Source organism: Ceratotherium simum, chromosome 14 (assembly GCF_057802395.1).
Source record: "Ceratotherium simum simum isolate JZ-2026a chromosome 14, ASM5780239v1, whole genome shotgun sequence".
Lineage (NCBI taxonomy): Eukaryota > Metazoa > Chordata > Mammalia > Perissodactyla > Rhinocerotidae > Ceratotherium > Ceratotherium simum.
Window position 1 is genome coordinate 42689360 of NC_141913.1, and position 16754 is coordinate 42706113.

Here is a 16754-nt window from a genome sequence, read left to right on the forward strand (position 1 = left end):
TGTACTATAAACAATAGACGACTGTGAAATCATCAATCATCCAAAAATAATTTGTATTTCGCTTTGGAATATGTTGTTTTATATATAATTTGGAAATGAACATGTAAGATTTTGTAATTTTCAATACTAAAGATTGTACTGTGAAAACCAAACTTAATGACAACAAGAAAGTTGTCCCATTTCTTCCTGCTCAGTTTTCTAGTCTTCATTCTATACTAGAGGTAGACAGAATTACCTCTTAGACTTGCAAAACATGATCCTAAAGCAGAGGTTTTTCTTTATTCTAATGTACTCATACTTTACTTAGATCTAGGGAGTGGTAGGCAGTTGGTTCTAAAAAGCCTTTCATTCAGTTCTTGCTGGATATTAGGCTGAATATAGGCCAGTAAACATAGTATTTAAGAGAACAAGGTTTGGGGGCCATTAAGAGAACAGCCGGTTTGGGGGCCAGCCTGGTGGTGTAGCGGTTAAGTGCATGCGCTCCGCTTTGGTGCCCCGAGGGTTCACAGGTTCCAGAACCCCGGCTACGCACCGCTTGTCAAGCCATGCTGTGGCGGCATCCCATATGAAGTAGAGGAAGATAGGCATGGATGTTAGCCCAGGGCTGATCTTCCTTACAAAAAAAAAAACAAAAACAGCCAATATATAGTACTAATAGGAAACCAAACGCAAGGTCTCAATGAGTAAGTTAAAATATAGCTAAATTGCCTTCATATTATCATTCTGTTACTGAGTTTCTGTGGGTTGGTATGTATTTGCTCTAATAAATAGATAGCTCCTGTCATCGATAGATACATTGTCACAATAAGAAACAAGTTTCTTATTTCAGTTTTTAAGGTGAATGACTGCTCAGTGTTGTAACATAACTGTTAAGTTGATGTTTTCTCTATTAGTCTGCTTTTTCACTTTCTTAGACAAGGAAATCAAGAATAATTTCCTTCTGTAATTTACCCTCCACTTCTCCCTGCACATACCTTTGAAACAACAATCACTTGATAGCCTCTTCTTTGAGTAGACTGTTTTATTCTCAGCAGGGCAGATAGAGGTTAAATGAAAGGCATTGGCAGCTGATTGTGTAGGCGAGGTGAGGTAGGGGGCCTGAAGACTTCACATTTCTACTTAGCTTTTTTATTCCTTCTTATCATACTATACCCCTCCCCTCTCCTCTTCTCCCCTCCTTTTCTTTTCCCTGGCATTGTTTTGTTTTGTCTGAGAAAAGTTCGCCCTGAGCTAACATCTGTTGCCGATCTTCCTCTTTTTTTGCTTGAGGAAGATTAGTCCTGAGCTAACATCTGTGCCAGTCTTCTTCTACTTTGTATGTGGGTTGCCGCCACAGCATGGCTGATGAGTGGTGTAGGTCCGCGCCTGGGATCCAAACCTGGGCTGATGAAGCAGAGGGCACGAACTCAGCCCCTACACCATGGGGCTGGCCCCCTGACATTGTTTTTTAAAGGCATAAAATAAACTACATAGGATTAGAAAGGAAAACAATTATATTGAATTACAGTTATGAAAATATTAAAATAAATTTCTAGTTAGTAATATGTGCTTCTTTATTAATGCATTTAAAATAAGACAATACATTTAAAATATAGGTAAGTTAAAATTCATTTTGTGAAAACATGTTTTTGTCTGAAGGCCTTTTGCATAGCTTGAATAAAAGCGTTAAACCATGGTGTGGTCTTTTACTTACCTTTCACACGTTGATCAGCAAACAGTTAGAGAAAGGGAATATTGGAAAGCATCAATGTCTGGGTCACCAGAGACTTTACTATTCAGTGGATGAACAACTAGGCTTAAAGTTGTGGTCAGTAATGTCATGTGAACTTTTGAACTGTAGACAAAAAGACTTAAATTGCATATGTTCTAGCAGTGGGTTTAATAACTATAATAATTTTGTAACTATTAATATAATTATTGTAATTTTGAACTAGTGATGAGTATAAAGATATTTTGAGATATCTGCAATGACTATAATGTGATATGAAAATATCTGTGATTTCTGTGGCATATGAGGTCACATATTTTGGTCTGTTCCTTACATTCAGAATGGAAGGAAATGCTGACTTACAGATAGCATTTAGTGAAAATAAAGATGAAGCTTTTTTTCCCCATCCAATTTTGTAGACTCTCTAAATCCAAGGTCTCTGTGGCCCTCAGAGTTGTAAACGTAGGATAAAACTCTACCACTTGCCATTTTCTTTCTCTTGAGTCACAGGTGGTTAAATAACAAGCCTGAAAGGAAAAAGGAAGATAAGTTCCAAGTATATTTACAAATTATCTTCTTTCTCATAAATGTGTGTCTCTAGGAAGAAAATAATTCTTTTTAGGTAGAGAGATATTACTATAGAATGTAGAAATGAGAGAGTGTATTTAATTTTACCCCTGATTGCTTAGTAACTTTGGCTGAGTTATTGTTATTCAGTTAATGAAGATGAAAATTTCAAAAATTAACTGGCGTTGCCAAAAGGGTGGCAGAATCCAGAGTCTTCTCTTATTACATTTCAGTAAAAGTGTCCAAGAAGTAGAGTACAGGGAAATAGATATAATGCAGTAATTAAGACTACTAGTTTCTTCTGTCTCCTTATCCTGGGTAAAGTGGAAGATGTATTTTATTTAATATACATTTATGGAACCTCTTAGAGACTAAAGAATAGGGTGTTGTAGTCAGCACCTTTCGGCTCACCTTAGAAATTACTAACATTAAAGATTACTGCACATCATTACTATTATATTATTTCTGTTTTTCGTGGTCTCTTATTTATCAGAGATAGAAAATATGGTTGATTGACATTTTCTGAGTGGTCCTCAAGGATCTGAAGGATAGGGGAGAGGAAAAACTGGAAGAGTATTTTTAGAGGAAGACTAGACAGTTAAGGGCCTCTCTTTTCCTCATTTGTTGGAGGGCTGATTGAGTTTTCTCCACTGACACCCGACCTACAATCTTGGCTTTATTTTAAAGAAAAACCAGGTTGTTGGTACCACATTATTCAACATAATTGTCATTTGTTTCCCCCATGCTCAATAAAAATGAGTTTTCCTTAGAATTGTAACTGATCCTTCAGTGCTATTTTTAAAATTTTGGCTATCTTGAATGTACTGTTAAAAATGAATTGTATACTTTATTTTTTAAATGATATATACAGTATACCAAAAGAAAAGGTATCATTTCACAGAGCTGTTGTGAAAATTACATGAAAAAAATGTTGTGTGACACAAATGATATCTGTTATTGTTTCTTATTAGGCTACTTGGCAAACTAAAAAAAAAACCTTGACTATCAAACATATAATTTTTTAAAGTAAATGTTTATAGAATTTTAGATGAATTATTTTAACCCTCAATTATTCAGATCTGAAGGGTTTATAAGGAAAAATTCTCAAAGTTTGATACTTACATTATTCTATAAATTCATTTCTCATACTAATTTCAAAGTTAATAAACAATGTAATTACCATTTCTTGCTGTCTGCCTATTCAGTTCTTAATATTGGTTTATAATATGTTTTATACTTTTTAATGAAGGGCTTTGCACCATTTATCTCGCCTGAGAGACCTGGTTGATGATACCAGTGGAAAACAGTCACCGAAAATGTGAAGAGGAAAATAAAACAGTCTAACCAATAAATAGACACCACAGAACAAAAATGTTTATTTTTTTCTATTCCTGAAACTGACAAAGTAATTATAAGCCATACATTATACTGTAATTGGTTCAAGTATTATATATTTTTTAAAAAACCAAACTTGAAAATGTCCATGGGTTTTGTGACCTAATCTCATTTTGTGCCAGAATACCAGAATGTGAACTGGAAGGACCCACACTGTGTCCTATAGCCTGACTTTGGTCTTCAGGCCAGCAAATGTCTAATACTCAAAGATGGATGATTTCTGTTCTTGAAGCTTATGTGGACTTAAACCTTCTTCAGCATCCTTATCATTTTATCATCTGGTTCTGGATCATTAAGAAACTCTTCCTGATTTCTACCCAAAATTTCTTAAATAGACTTTTTGATAAAGTTAGCATCCATTTTAAGGAGCTTAAAGAAATATCAAAATTGTTATGGTCTATCTTATCCATATGGAAGTCTGTTACTTTTAAGTTTTCATAAATCAAATACTTAAGCTGTGTTGTATTTGCAAATAACAGTAATTTAATAGTGGGGTGATGCCAAAAGGAATGTTTTATGTTGTGAAAATCCAAGAGAACCTCATTTAATTAATGCTTTGATTCTGTGTAAGATAATCTTGATAATACTTGACAATTTACAGAACATTTTGGGAGAGGATATTTGAGAATTTAATATTTTCATATTAGATTATTTCCCAGATTTTAGTTTTGGGGTTAGCTCAAACTAGTAAGAACTGAGATCAGTGGCCAATTGCTTTATGAAATTTGATAACTAAACTTAAAGAAAATGAATATGGAAAATCAGAAAGCAACTCTCTGTTTTAAAGCTGTTTTCTAAGAACTGAACTTTCTTTAAAGCAATTTGTAGTCTTTAAAGTTTGTCCCTAGCTGGAACTGAACAGAGCTCTACAATTTTGCAGTTTCTACCAAGTGAACATCTAATAAACAGGAAGCATCTTTACCAACAAAACTACGAATTAAGTCATAACGCGTGACTAATGGAGCATATTTAAAGAAATCTGATGAAATTGAAGAATATCTGTGTATGTATACAGATACTACAAGTTAACACTTTACCCTAGTGGTAGCATCTTTCCTAAGTAAATAGGAACTTCTAAATACGTTGAGTCAAAGAATTTTTTTCCCCAAAGTTAAAGCACTACATGAGACCTTTGTTATAGAACTGACATGTCAAAGAGTGTAGACTGAACCCTGTCTTTCTCGGCCAGTGAATTAGAGTCACTGTGCTGTTCTTTTTGCCCAGTCTGAGAGGCACTTGCCGGTAAGTTTGTTTTGTTTACTCTGTGGAAGTATTTCTGCCACTGACATTTTATTTTATGACTATGGTCTTCTTCACAGCAAATAGTATGCATACAATCAAACAAGGCATTACTTTGATGATTAAAGTATGGCTGGCTGTTAAAAATGCAGATTTTAAGTGGGTAAACATCAGGTGGACCTGGATTGATGGTGTTCCCGGCTTAACGAAATCCACTATTAGACAAATTCTAAAGAAGACAGAGAGAATAAAGACATCAGATAATAAAATTCTAACTACATATTATCTGTTGATCAGACATAATATTTACTATGCCTAGAAAACATCTCCAAAGAGATTATGCTGTAATGGCTGTGTAGCACTGATTTGGTTAGTGCTCCCATTTGCAAGAGCATATCTTCAATACTAAAGTAAAATAAGCCTGTCCTAAAATTTTATAACTAATATTTTAAGAAACTTGATTATACTTACCAAAGGAGTATTTTTCCTTTTGTGTTAAATAAATACAGAAGTTTAGTCTTTTACCCCAAAGGGAAGTTAACTTTATGAAAATGGTTAATTCCAACCTTTTAAAAAAGAAATATGTAGGAGAGTCAACTAAGAAAAAATATAAATGATAAATGTTCAAGAAATTCTCTAGATAATTGATTGAATTAATTACATGTTAAATATTTCAATATTTTTTATTTTGAGATTTCCAGAGGAAAAGAGACAACAGTATTGAGACTGCTTGAGTGGGGAATTTTTTTTTTTTTTGAGGAAGATTGGGCCTGAGCTGTTGCCAGTCTTCCTCCTTTTTTCCTTTTTTCTTCCCAAAGCCCCAGTAGATAGTTGTATGTCATAGTTGTATATCCTTCTAGTTGCAATATGTGGGACACCGCCTCAGCATGGCTTGATGAGTGGTGCACAGGTCCGCGCCCAGGATCTGAACCAGTGAACCCAGGGCTGCCGAAGCAGAGCGCACGAATTTAACTACTACACCACTGGGCTGGCCCCCTGACCTGGGAATTTAAAAGCAGATAATGACAACAATTAGATTTAAAAAATTGCATTATGAATATAAAGTTTTATCAACTCTTTTCTTTCTTTTTAGTATATTGAAAAATGTTAAGTAGGAAAAATGAGAAAATTTTAATGAAACATTTCAAATTTTTTTTTTTTGGTGAGGAAGATTGTCCCTGAGCTAACATCTGTACCAATCTTCTATTTTGTATGTGGGACGCTGCCACAGCATGGCTTGATAAGTGGTGTATGGGTCCATGCCCAGGATCTGAGCCCATGAAACCCGGGCTGCTGAAGCGGAACATGTGTACCCAACCACTATGCCACCTGGCCAGCCTCAAAACATTTCAGATTTTTAATTGAATATGAAAAGAATTTAACAAACCTAATCCCCCAAATTATTTGAGATCGAGGGATAAAGGTGTGATGAGTATGTGAAGATTGAAAGCTTAACTGTATTTTCCTTACTACCAATAAGAACTCGACTTTCAGTTTTTCCAGTGACAATTTATTTCAGCTTCATAGAGATTTCTGGGTTTGTTTAAGTTATACGTCTCTCTTGTTATATTATTTCCTGTTGAAATTTATAAATATGGATTTTTTTGTATTATTTTGTATTTAATGTTTAGGATAATGTCTTGTTAAGTTATATATAGCTATACCAAAATGTTGCCTGAAGATAAATCATGACAAGATTCCTCCCCCCCGCCCATGTTTTGAATACATGAAATCACTCATAGATTTGCATTTTGTTTCATTTTTCCTGTCCCACCTTTCACTATGTCTCAAAACCTATTTGATGAAAGTGCTTGCTTGGAGAAGTGAACTTACCAAAAGGCAAGTAGCATGAAAGGAGATGAAAGAAGCAAAGGGCCAATAAAATTGATAATTTCTGAACAACTGAAGTTTCTTCAAATGTAAAAGACTGTATCTTTCTATTCCGTGTATTGATCGGATGTTTCATCCATGGCTATATGTTGTGTTGGGTTGTACTGCCTATCATATAGTGATGGGCGCAAACCTAAGTCTAAACCTGAACACATTGTATATAGCAAGTTATATTGTTAGGTATTTTTCTTGTGATATTTGAAGTTATTCCTTTCCCACTTCTGTGCTTCCTTTCTTATTTATACTCATCTGTGGCTAAGATCATTTTCCTTTTTTGAACAAAAAAAACCTTAGCTTTAAAAACTCTTAGCTTTCTACCCTTCCAGTTTCTTCTACATTGTCCTTATCCTAGACCAGACCCTTCTGTGTAACAACTTTTCTCACAATGTAACAAATGTAACAACTTCTATCCATCCTTCATTACCTTAACTGAGCCTAGTCCCTTTGTCTCCTAATACCTATTTCAACCTTAAATGTTCCTCTCCTCATTTTTAGCCCTTACACTGAAGACAGGCTAACTGGTCTTTGCAAAACACTGTTGTACACCACTACTGTAGCCTTACTGATTAATTTCAGTGAATTTGCTGTAGCTACATTGCTTTCCTCAGAGTCTCCCAAACTTCCTATGTATATTCTCAACTTTGTGCATATTATTTACCATGCTGGAAACACTCAATTTTCTTTCATTCTGTTTATCTAAAGTTTATTCTGCTATTTCTTTAAAGCTCTGACTGAGTCTTGTATTTTCTTTTCCGAACATTCTAGCCTTCTTCCAAACTCTGGTAGGTTGGCTGGCTTTCCATTCTCCTTCCCCCATCGCTCATTTAGCTATTGTATTTTTTCTTTTCTGTTTTGGATAGTGCCTCTTATACCACATTGTATTCCTAGGGGAGAAAATGTTTCAAAATGTTAGATGATTGATTTTGTTTTATCTCCTTGATGATAGTTCCTCTTACATTACGTTGGATAACCAGGAACATGTAAACTTAAAGTGTTGATAATGATTCTAAGCCTGGTTCCCTGTGTAAGGTTGTAAACTCAAATAGGATAGACCACATCCTTATTTATGTGATGTTCTGCAAATCCTTTTTAAGATGAGGCAAATTAAACCTATTATGGAAGAGTTCTTTCTTTTTTGATGTTGCTGCCACTGTTTATCAAATAAGATCAACATTTGTGTATTTTGGATGACTTAGCTGTAAGCTTTCTAACTTCTTGAGTCCTAAAAGCTTTAAGATTTTTGTTTTTATATATTTTGCATTTCATTAGATATATGAACTATTTTACCAATCTAGGACTAAGTCTAGGAAAACTTGCAGTGACTGGTTTTCATTGTTTTGCTTCCTTGAGCCTGGCTTGTTGGGAACCTATCAGTCTGGACCCAATCTAGAAACAGAAACCACACAGTGATTTTTAAACAAGGGAAGTTGAATATAAAAAAGTTTTAAATTATGACAAAAGAGATAAGATATAAGAGAACTCTATACGGTACCCCAGAACCGAGAGTGAGTACCCAAGGAAGGAAAAACTTGAAAGAAGTGGCCTAAGATTTGGGTTCACACCTTGTTGAAGAAGGGACAACTACAGCCCAGTGGATGACAAGTTTACTGGTTTTCCCATACCAGAGTTGATCTTTAGTCACCAGGCAAGCAGGAAGCCACCCTTTAAGGTTCAGGGAAGCTACCCCTGGTGACTGGGTGTGTGGGCATGCAGAGGCAGTGAACGGTCCCAGTGCTGGCAGGATGCCTAGAACATGAAGTGTTTGGGTTGGAAAGGTTGAAGGAAGGTGATCCCCAGCCTGGGCCAGGTCTGTGAGGTTGCCAAGGAAAACCACGTTCTGGGATTGTGACTGGGGCAGAGCACCACTGGATGTCTTCATACCCACTGTGATAACTGATGGCGCAGCTGCCAGAAAGCAGTGGGAGAGACCCTTCAGAGTGAATTTAGAGCTGAGAGACTATAAATTGATAACTGGCACAGAAACTGATCAGATTCTAGAAAGGTTGTGGTGGGAGGAAACACCATTAGGGAAATACAAAATAGTTCACCTGTCCTCTGCCCTCAATGTTCTGCGACTTATTATATAGCCTGTGCAAACCAAGAACTGGGCATAAAGGTGACGTAGCAAAAATGTCAGGTTATTTAGAAAACAGACACAATGAGAAATCTTGAGCCAGTGTTTTCAAAATCTGATGAATTTGATAACTTTGTAAAAGAAAATAGTTCTGAACTAGAAATCTGGGACTATTATAGGTATTCTGGAATTATGTGAATAGTACTCGCAATCAGAATTTCAGAGATAGGAGTAAGGTGCATTCCCTCCATTACTTTTCATCAAGGTGACCACATAGCTTTTATATGAATGTTTCTGGAAGTGGAGAGTTGCTTGTAATTGGAATGCTTTGTTTTGTAGTATATTCTTGCTTCAGTTAAGTCATGATTTGCTTTTCGGTGTCTTCCACATATTGCTCTTAATTTTGCCTTTCAAGACAATCTCACGTGCACATTTCAGTCTTCCTAATATTGAAACCAACAAAAGTAATGCTTGTTCCATCTTTCAGGCTAAATGTTTCTAGTTCCTAAATTATTTCTTTGGACAAAGTTTTATGTTTCTTCATTATTGTCTCACTTTTTTGGATGCTCTCTACCTTTCAATGTTTTGTTGTTGTTTAAATGTCTATCTTTATTTTACAAATGATCCAGAGCCCTACTTAACAGTGAAGCTAGAGTATACACTTTATTTTTAATTGAGATATAATTGACATATTCGTTTCAGGTGTACAACATAATGCTTTGATATTTGTGTGTACTGTGAAATGGTCACCACCATAAGTCTAGTTAACATCTATCTACTTTATTTTTTCTTATTGCCACCTGTAGCTAATTTTTTTCCGGTTTATTGTGGTATAATTGACAAATAAAATCGTAAGCTATTTAAAGTGTACATTGTGATGATTTGATAGACATACACGTTGTGAAAAGATCCCCCCAATCTAGTTAATACATCCATCACCTAATATTTATCCTTTTTTTTTTTGGTGAGTGTTTTTAATTTTTTTAAATGTGGTACCAAATGTCCAAGATGCATAGAATAGAATGGGACTCTACATTTGATTCTTCAATAATTTATTATTCCCTTCAACTAGCATTTATTTGGCTCTTGGCACTGAGAAGGGAGCGTGGGGATGAGGGAGGTGATGACGATAAGGAGTCATGACTCTATCATGAGGAACTCAGTGGTGGAAATATATAAATGGATACAGTTACACTGAAACCAGGTAAGTATTATTTCAGAGAAATGAAGATGGAGCAACTGCTATAAAGGCACAGAAGATGGAGCAGCTAAGTGGCCTGGGAAAAATCAGGAATTATTTCACTCAGGAGGGAATACTTGAGTTGATCTAGAAAAATACCATCAAAGAAATTGGGTGGAAGGGTATTTATTCGAGGCAGAGGGTAATATGTGCAAAGACTTGGGTGGTAAAAAGGTCTGATACAAAATTTATTGACTCCACAGGGTATGTTGTGTGTTGTAGTGGAAAAAAGTTGTGCTTTAGTATGGGGCAGATTTGTTTTATGGTTCCACCATTTATTAGCTCTTTATTGTGAACAAGCTACTTGTCCTTCCCTCAGTCTTTTTTGTTTTCCTTTCCATTTGTCATAGCTACTTTGCAGTTTTGTTTCTAGGATTAAATGATATAAGTTATGCCAGGCACATATGACCTCAGTAAACACTAGCTGCTAATATAGTAGTACCTCTAGTTGGGGGAGTCGCTAGGAATAAGACATAGGCTGTTTCTTGTGCCTCCCCATTCTATTCTCCATACCATAGCAAGAATTATCCTTTAAAAACATGTCTGATGATGTTGCACCTCCTCTCAAAATTTCCAGTGGCTTCCTGTCTCAGAGTAAATGAGTAGTTACTACCGTAGCCTAAAAGCCCTATGTGGTGTACCAACACCTCCTCACCTTCTAAAAACCAGAACATTTCCTACCATTCCATTTGATCTCTGATTCAGCCACATTGGTCTTGCTGTTCTCAAATAACTACAAACATGCTTCTGCCTCCAGGCCTGTGCATTGTTTCCTCTGTCTGGACAGTCTTTCCTCAAATACCCCATGATTCACTCCTTCACTTCAGGTGTCTACCCAAAATGCTTTATCAGAGAGGCCTGCCCTGACCCCCACCACTCTCCGTGCTATTATTTTTTGCCGTTTATTCCTGCTTTATTTCTCTTTGCTTAGTATTGAGTGCAAGGTCTTTGTTTTATCCGCAACAACTGGAATGGTGCCTAGCAGTAATTCAAAGTGCTACACAAGTATTTTTTCTCTGAATGAATGAGGCTGAGAAAGTGGCTTGGGAGCCCATCTGAGGCACGTGGTATGCTCAGCTAAGAATGTTGGGTTTTATCCTGTAGTCAAAAGGAAGGCGACTAACGTTTTTGATGCAGCCTAAAGTGAATGTTAATTTTTTTGTTAGTCCCTACATTGATTTGTGGTTGTAGTCAAATAGAACTTTTTCCCAAATACTAAAACCAACCATTTTCCTTCTTTCCGGTACTTAGATATCATGGCATAAATGCATTATGTTAATAATTTTTTTAGGTAGGACAGAAAGCTAGGCTGCAGGCCTTATATAGTTTTTGCTCAGAGACATAGAGCTACTTTTACTGAGGTTCCTATGATGTTTTGGTGTAAGATAACTTCCCAGAATATAGATTTTATTTTTTATAATGATATTTAGAGGGCTATTGGTTTGTCTTAGGTTGTAGTAGTAGATGCTATTTGATTTACTGAGTGATTTACTTGGATTTTTGGACAGGAGTATAGAAAGACAACAAAAACAAGCACAAATAAGTCTCTTGAAAGGGGATTCACAAGCTCTGATGACAGAGAAGAATAATATTGTGCATAACTTGGCCCAGCCAGGGCTGGAAGGAACATGATAATGCCCCTGACTAATAATTCAGCACCCCTTCAAATCATTTGTCTTCAGGTTTTTTTGAGAGAGACCTAGGGGAAGTATGAAAAATTTTATTCAGAAGCAGATTTAGTGGTTTCATTATTGCAAGGTAAAACAATATTCTATTAAAAATGAGCAAAGTGTAGCAAATGTTTCCCAAGTTCTGTAGTTCTTGTTCTGTAAGTGTATGTGCGTGCATGTGTGTGTGTCTGATTTTCTGAGATTTCTTAGGCAGGTTTAAAATATAAATGTCATATTTTTCCCTCCTCGTTAGCTGGGGTGCCTTGGGCAAGTTGAAGCTTTAAGTTTCAGTTTATAAAGCAGAACTAATGGTACCTGCCTCACACAGTTGCAAGGATTTACAATGCCTGTAAAGTGCTTGCTTAGTGCAGAGCCTCCCACATGGTTAAGTGCCCAGTGTTAGCTATTATTGGTAAATACAGTTATGTCAGTACTTGTTTTCAGAATTTCAGTTGATTATAATTGTTTGTTGCCATTCAGCTCCACGCCTATGCATATTTTGTTGAAATAGAGACAGGTCAGTATTAGTAAGGACTGTTTGAAAATTTTTTCCCACTAGAGGGCACTGTCTACTTCGGCAGTGACAAGATTAAGAAACTGCTTGATTGGCCCACTACCCTTTAATCTGGTTTTGAGCTCATACCCTGGCATTCTTTCTCCAGTTACAGCTCTTGAAACCTGTGCTGGAATATGTTAAGAAATACTCTTTTTTATCTTTTCCTCCCTTCCCACACCAAATATAACTGTATTTTGTTTTGAGGAGGGAGAAGCATCTCTCTCCATCCTATAAACCAGATATATTCTTTAGACTTGAGGCTTTATGATTTGGACCCCAGTTCTCTTCCTTCTCTTTAGCATGTTTCAGCCCCAGGGTTCCTGTTAGACCACTAATGGACTTGCATTGTGCTACGTCTCTCCCTTGTTACCCTCCGCATTCTCATAATGGAAGGGTGTTTGAGCCTTGGCACATGCTTTTGCCATTGTAAAGGGGTGGTCCTTGAAAGACTAATAATTGGCTTTGGGTCTTCAGCAAGACATAGGCTTGACATTGTTAGGTGGGAGTGGAGGTTCAAGGGAAGTATTCTTGTTACTTCTCATCCCTGAGGCCTCTTCCTCATACATATGATTAAAGCAGGTTTAGCTAGTAGACTAAACCGGTGACCGTAGCCTCCCCAACATGTCTTATTTCAAGTCAGGGAGAAAAGAGAAGGTGTGAGATGGGGAAAGAGACAAGGTGGAAAGGGGCAACAAAAGGTGGAATACAAACTTTGATAACATCTCTATTTTGAACTAACAGATCCTGCTTAGGTTAATCTTTTCATGGATTACTAGATGCTTCAGATTCCTACTTGGTGACCATGCCTACAAAATAGCTTTGCAGGGGATGTTCTAACATGCACATCCTAGGTGCACGTGACTTATAGTTTTCTCCCTTGTTTCAGTCTGTACGTGTGGAATGTCAATGTGAGAGGCCCAGTTACTATGTCAGGCCTCCACTTAGCCATAGCCACAAAGGGGAGCCCCCAGACATGAAAGGGTAAAGTATAGAGATAAGAGACAAGGAGTATACTGGAAGATCTGCCAGGATGACTGAAATTCTAGAGATTCTCTGATGCCCAGTGGGGCTCCTCTTTGAGTCATCTTTGTAGGGTCCTGAATTATAAAACTAGGAGCTGGAGTCCCTGAGGCCCAGTTCTAGGTTCTAAAAATGTCTAAATTTCATAGCATAGATTTTTCATAGCATTCTCCATGACCCATAGTGTCAGATCCACATGAAAAAGTCCAAACTCTTAGCCTTAACTGTGTAGCAAGGCCTCTCTGGCTATTGGAAGGCCTCACTTGTCAAGAATGACCCAAACCAGGGCTTTGGCTCAATAATTTGAATGGTGTCTTGTCCAAGGATCACAAATTCTGACCTTGAATAAAAAGGGCAAGGTAGGAATGTTTCTAATCTTGGCAGAGTTGAAATAAGGGGTGAAATTAGAGACAACTAAGGGGTTTCCCAAAAGCTACTGACTTAATTAAAAGTGAACAACCACTGGTTCTACAGGAACTAGATTATAAACAATCTAGTAGAATTAATCATCTTTTTAATAAAGCAGGATCCACCCTACCTGGAAGAGAAGCCAATAAATGGTGATTCACTGATTCTTGTCACACATTTTTTAGAAGATCCTAGGTCCTGAATCTGGGAGAGGAGAGAAATTATATCTGTGTTCTAGAGCAGAGGTGGGAAAACTATGGCCCACAGGTTGAATCTAGCCTGCTGCTGCTTTATGTACAGTCCACAAGCTAAGAATGTTTTTTACATTTTTAAATGGTTGAGTAAAATTTAAAAGAATATTTTATGACACATAATAAAAGAGTACAGTCTACATCAACATTACTAGACTAAGCACTCATGACAATATTTCCAACTCACAGAAAAGCAACAGTCAAATTAGAATTTTTTTTTTTTTAATCATCACAGCAGAATTTCTTCACAAAAATAAAAAACGAAAATGAGACTGAAGCCACAATAAGTTTTGAGTGGATTATTTGTTAGCCAAGTAAGGAAAACTACTAGTAGGGGGTTAATTAAGTTGTGATTGATTGCAGCAACTGAAGGGATGTGTCCATTTTTAAGACTCTTAGACTTTTGAGGAGAAGAGTTGACAGAAGAGTTGACCAAAGAGTTGACAACGTTGAGAGCAACATCAATAGTCAATTAAAAATCGGGGCAAATGATTTCAGTGTTTTTTCTTGGCTCTTGGTGAGTCCAAAAGATGTTACTGACACTCCTGTTTTTTATTCCAGAAGTCAATGCTGAGTTTGAAGTGACAAAAGAATTAGCCTCCATGAATAGTCTGCGTGTTACAACTAAAGGGGGGTTATTTCAAAGAAGTTGAGAATAATTATCAGTAAACTTGAAGTGGAATCTGCTAAGAAGTATTACAACTTATAGCGATAAAAATATGTGTGAAGCAGAAAAAAAGCTTAGTTGTACAAATTTACAAGTCTTGGTATTATTCATTAGCATGTGATTTGCAGAAAATATTTGAGTCTACCATGTGTTACTGAACCAGTAGTGTCAATGGTGAGCTTCATTTGCTCTTCATTTGTTCTTCATTTGTGAATTTTTGTCAGGAATAGAAGCTGAATCTTCTCTCTTGCTCGACCACACATCAATTTGATGGCTCACCAGTGGTAAAGTTTTATTGTGATTTTTTTTGATCTTAGGACCAAAATTGAAATTTTTCTTAAAGAGAAGCACCAGCTTCAACCATAATAGAATACTGAAAGCCTTTGGAAATTAGCTTCTGAGGCAGACTTCATAACGATTTTTAATAAATTCAACCTAAAATTGCAAGGCAAAACATCAATTATATGTATATTTTATACTGTGATAAAATCATTTTGATGACAACTAACGTTATTTGAATCATAAGTAATGTCAAACACTTCCCATGCTTTCATCAAATGTTAAAACAAGAAGCAAGATTTCCACTCCTACACAAATTTGCAGTGGGTATATTTTCCAAGCTCAATCTGGTTTCAGCAGCATTTTTTGGACCTCCATGCAAGTACAAAAGAGATTTCCATATTTAAAAATCCATTTAATTGTACAATTGAAGAGCTTTCCACTTACCTTCAATTGGAAGTGATTAATGTAATGATATGCTAAAAAAGGCAAATATCAAGAGAAGACTCTAATAGAATTCTCTAAGTGCTTTACAAATGATGAATATGCTCAACTAAAATAATATGCTTGTGGACTGGTATCAGTATTTGTCAGTAACTCTCTGTGTGAAAAGACTTTCAAAGATGACATATGTAAAATCTCATATGGATGAGCATTAACAGATGAACATTTGTTATTGATTTTGATGATAAGGAGCACTAACTTTGAATCCCAGTTAAGCAAAATGTTATCTTCCCCCAAATAATTCAGTTTTTCTCATTAGTAGACTTCTATTACAAAAAAATTGTACTCATTATTTTGAATTTTTTTTTTGTAAGATTGGATCTGGTTGACTTCTCCTCGATGCTGTAAACATTGTCATTTTTTTTGAAGAAGAAGATTGGCCCTGAGCTAACATCTGTTGCCAATCTTCCTCTTTTTTCTTTTTTCTCCCTAAAGCCCCAGTACATAGTTGTATATCCTAGTTGTAGGTCCTTCTAGTTCTTCTGTGTGGGATGCCGCCTCAGCACGGCTTGATGAGTGGTGAGTAGGTCTGCGCCCAGGATCCCAACCAGCAAACCCCAGGCTGCCGAAGTGGAACGTGCAAACTTAACTGCTACGCCAAATCTTATACATTCATCAAAGAATTTTATTATAAGTAGTAGGACTGTCTAGAAGTTTTTTTTCCCTAGGGCATGAAGATTGGCTCTACAATTATCCCTTCTCTTTAGAAATTTAGCTAATCCATCCTCTGGAACACAGAGGTGAACCTTCTTTTACTTGGTGATTGTGCAACCACAGGTGCTGATTAACTGCTGAGCCCCAGTTCCTTCTGGTTATATGTGACTGTTGCTGCTCGTCAGTCCTTCCAGTCTGGGTGTAGTATCTGCTTTCCCCGGGATGACTCAGTTCCCTTATGTTTACTGTGGTGTTCACATAGAAATGTCTATATAATTTATAAACATAACATTACTAGAAGAAACAAGTTACCCATATATTAATACTCTTCTACTTATTAAAATATAGAATATATTCTATTTATCCTTTTATATCACAGCTACCTTTATCAATACTTTATATTACCTTTTATGCTTTGAGTATCGTTATGAACTTAGAACCTTTTACAGGTTCAATATATTCCAATTAACCATAATAAAATGATTACTTGAAGCTCAAATTATCAAAATCTGGCTTGTGGGGCACTTGAAAGTCTTGTTTGTGTGGACATTCTTGAAAACATTGCTTTCTGGAAACAACAGGATGTTCCAGATCCTCCTGATTTTTTCCTGCCGTAAGACATAGTCGTACTC

General features: G+C 36.4%; 2 protein-coding genes across 2 annotated transcripts in view; both read left to right on the plus strand.

Moving 5' to 3' along the window:
- C14H18orf54 (chromosome 14 C18orf54 homolog) overlaps positions 1 to 9738 on the plus strand; it is a 28761-nt gene extending 19023 nt beyond the window's left edge. Inside the window, exon 9 of the mRNA XM_014781428.2 lies at positions 3525 to 9738. Within this exon, the coding sequence (XP_014636914.1) occupies positions 3525 to 3597 (73 nt within the window). The 3' untranslated portion in view covers positions 3598 to 9738. The remainder of the gene's footprint in view (positions 1 to 3524) is intronic.
- Positions 1 to 16754, plus strand: part of LOC101398581 (uncharacterized) — a 43090-nt gene that overhangs the window by 2838 nt on the left and 23498 nt on the right. The gene's annotated exons all lie outside the window — the stretch shown is intronic.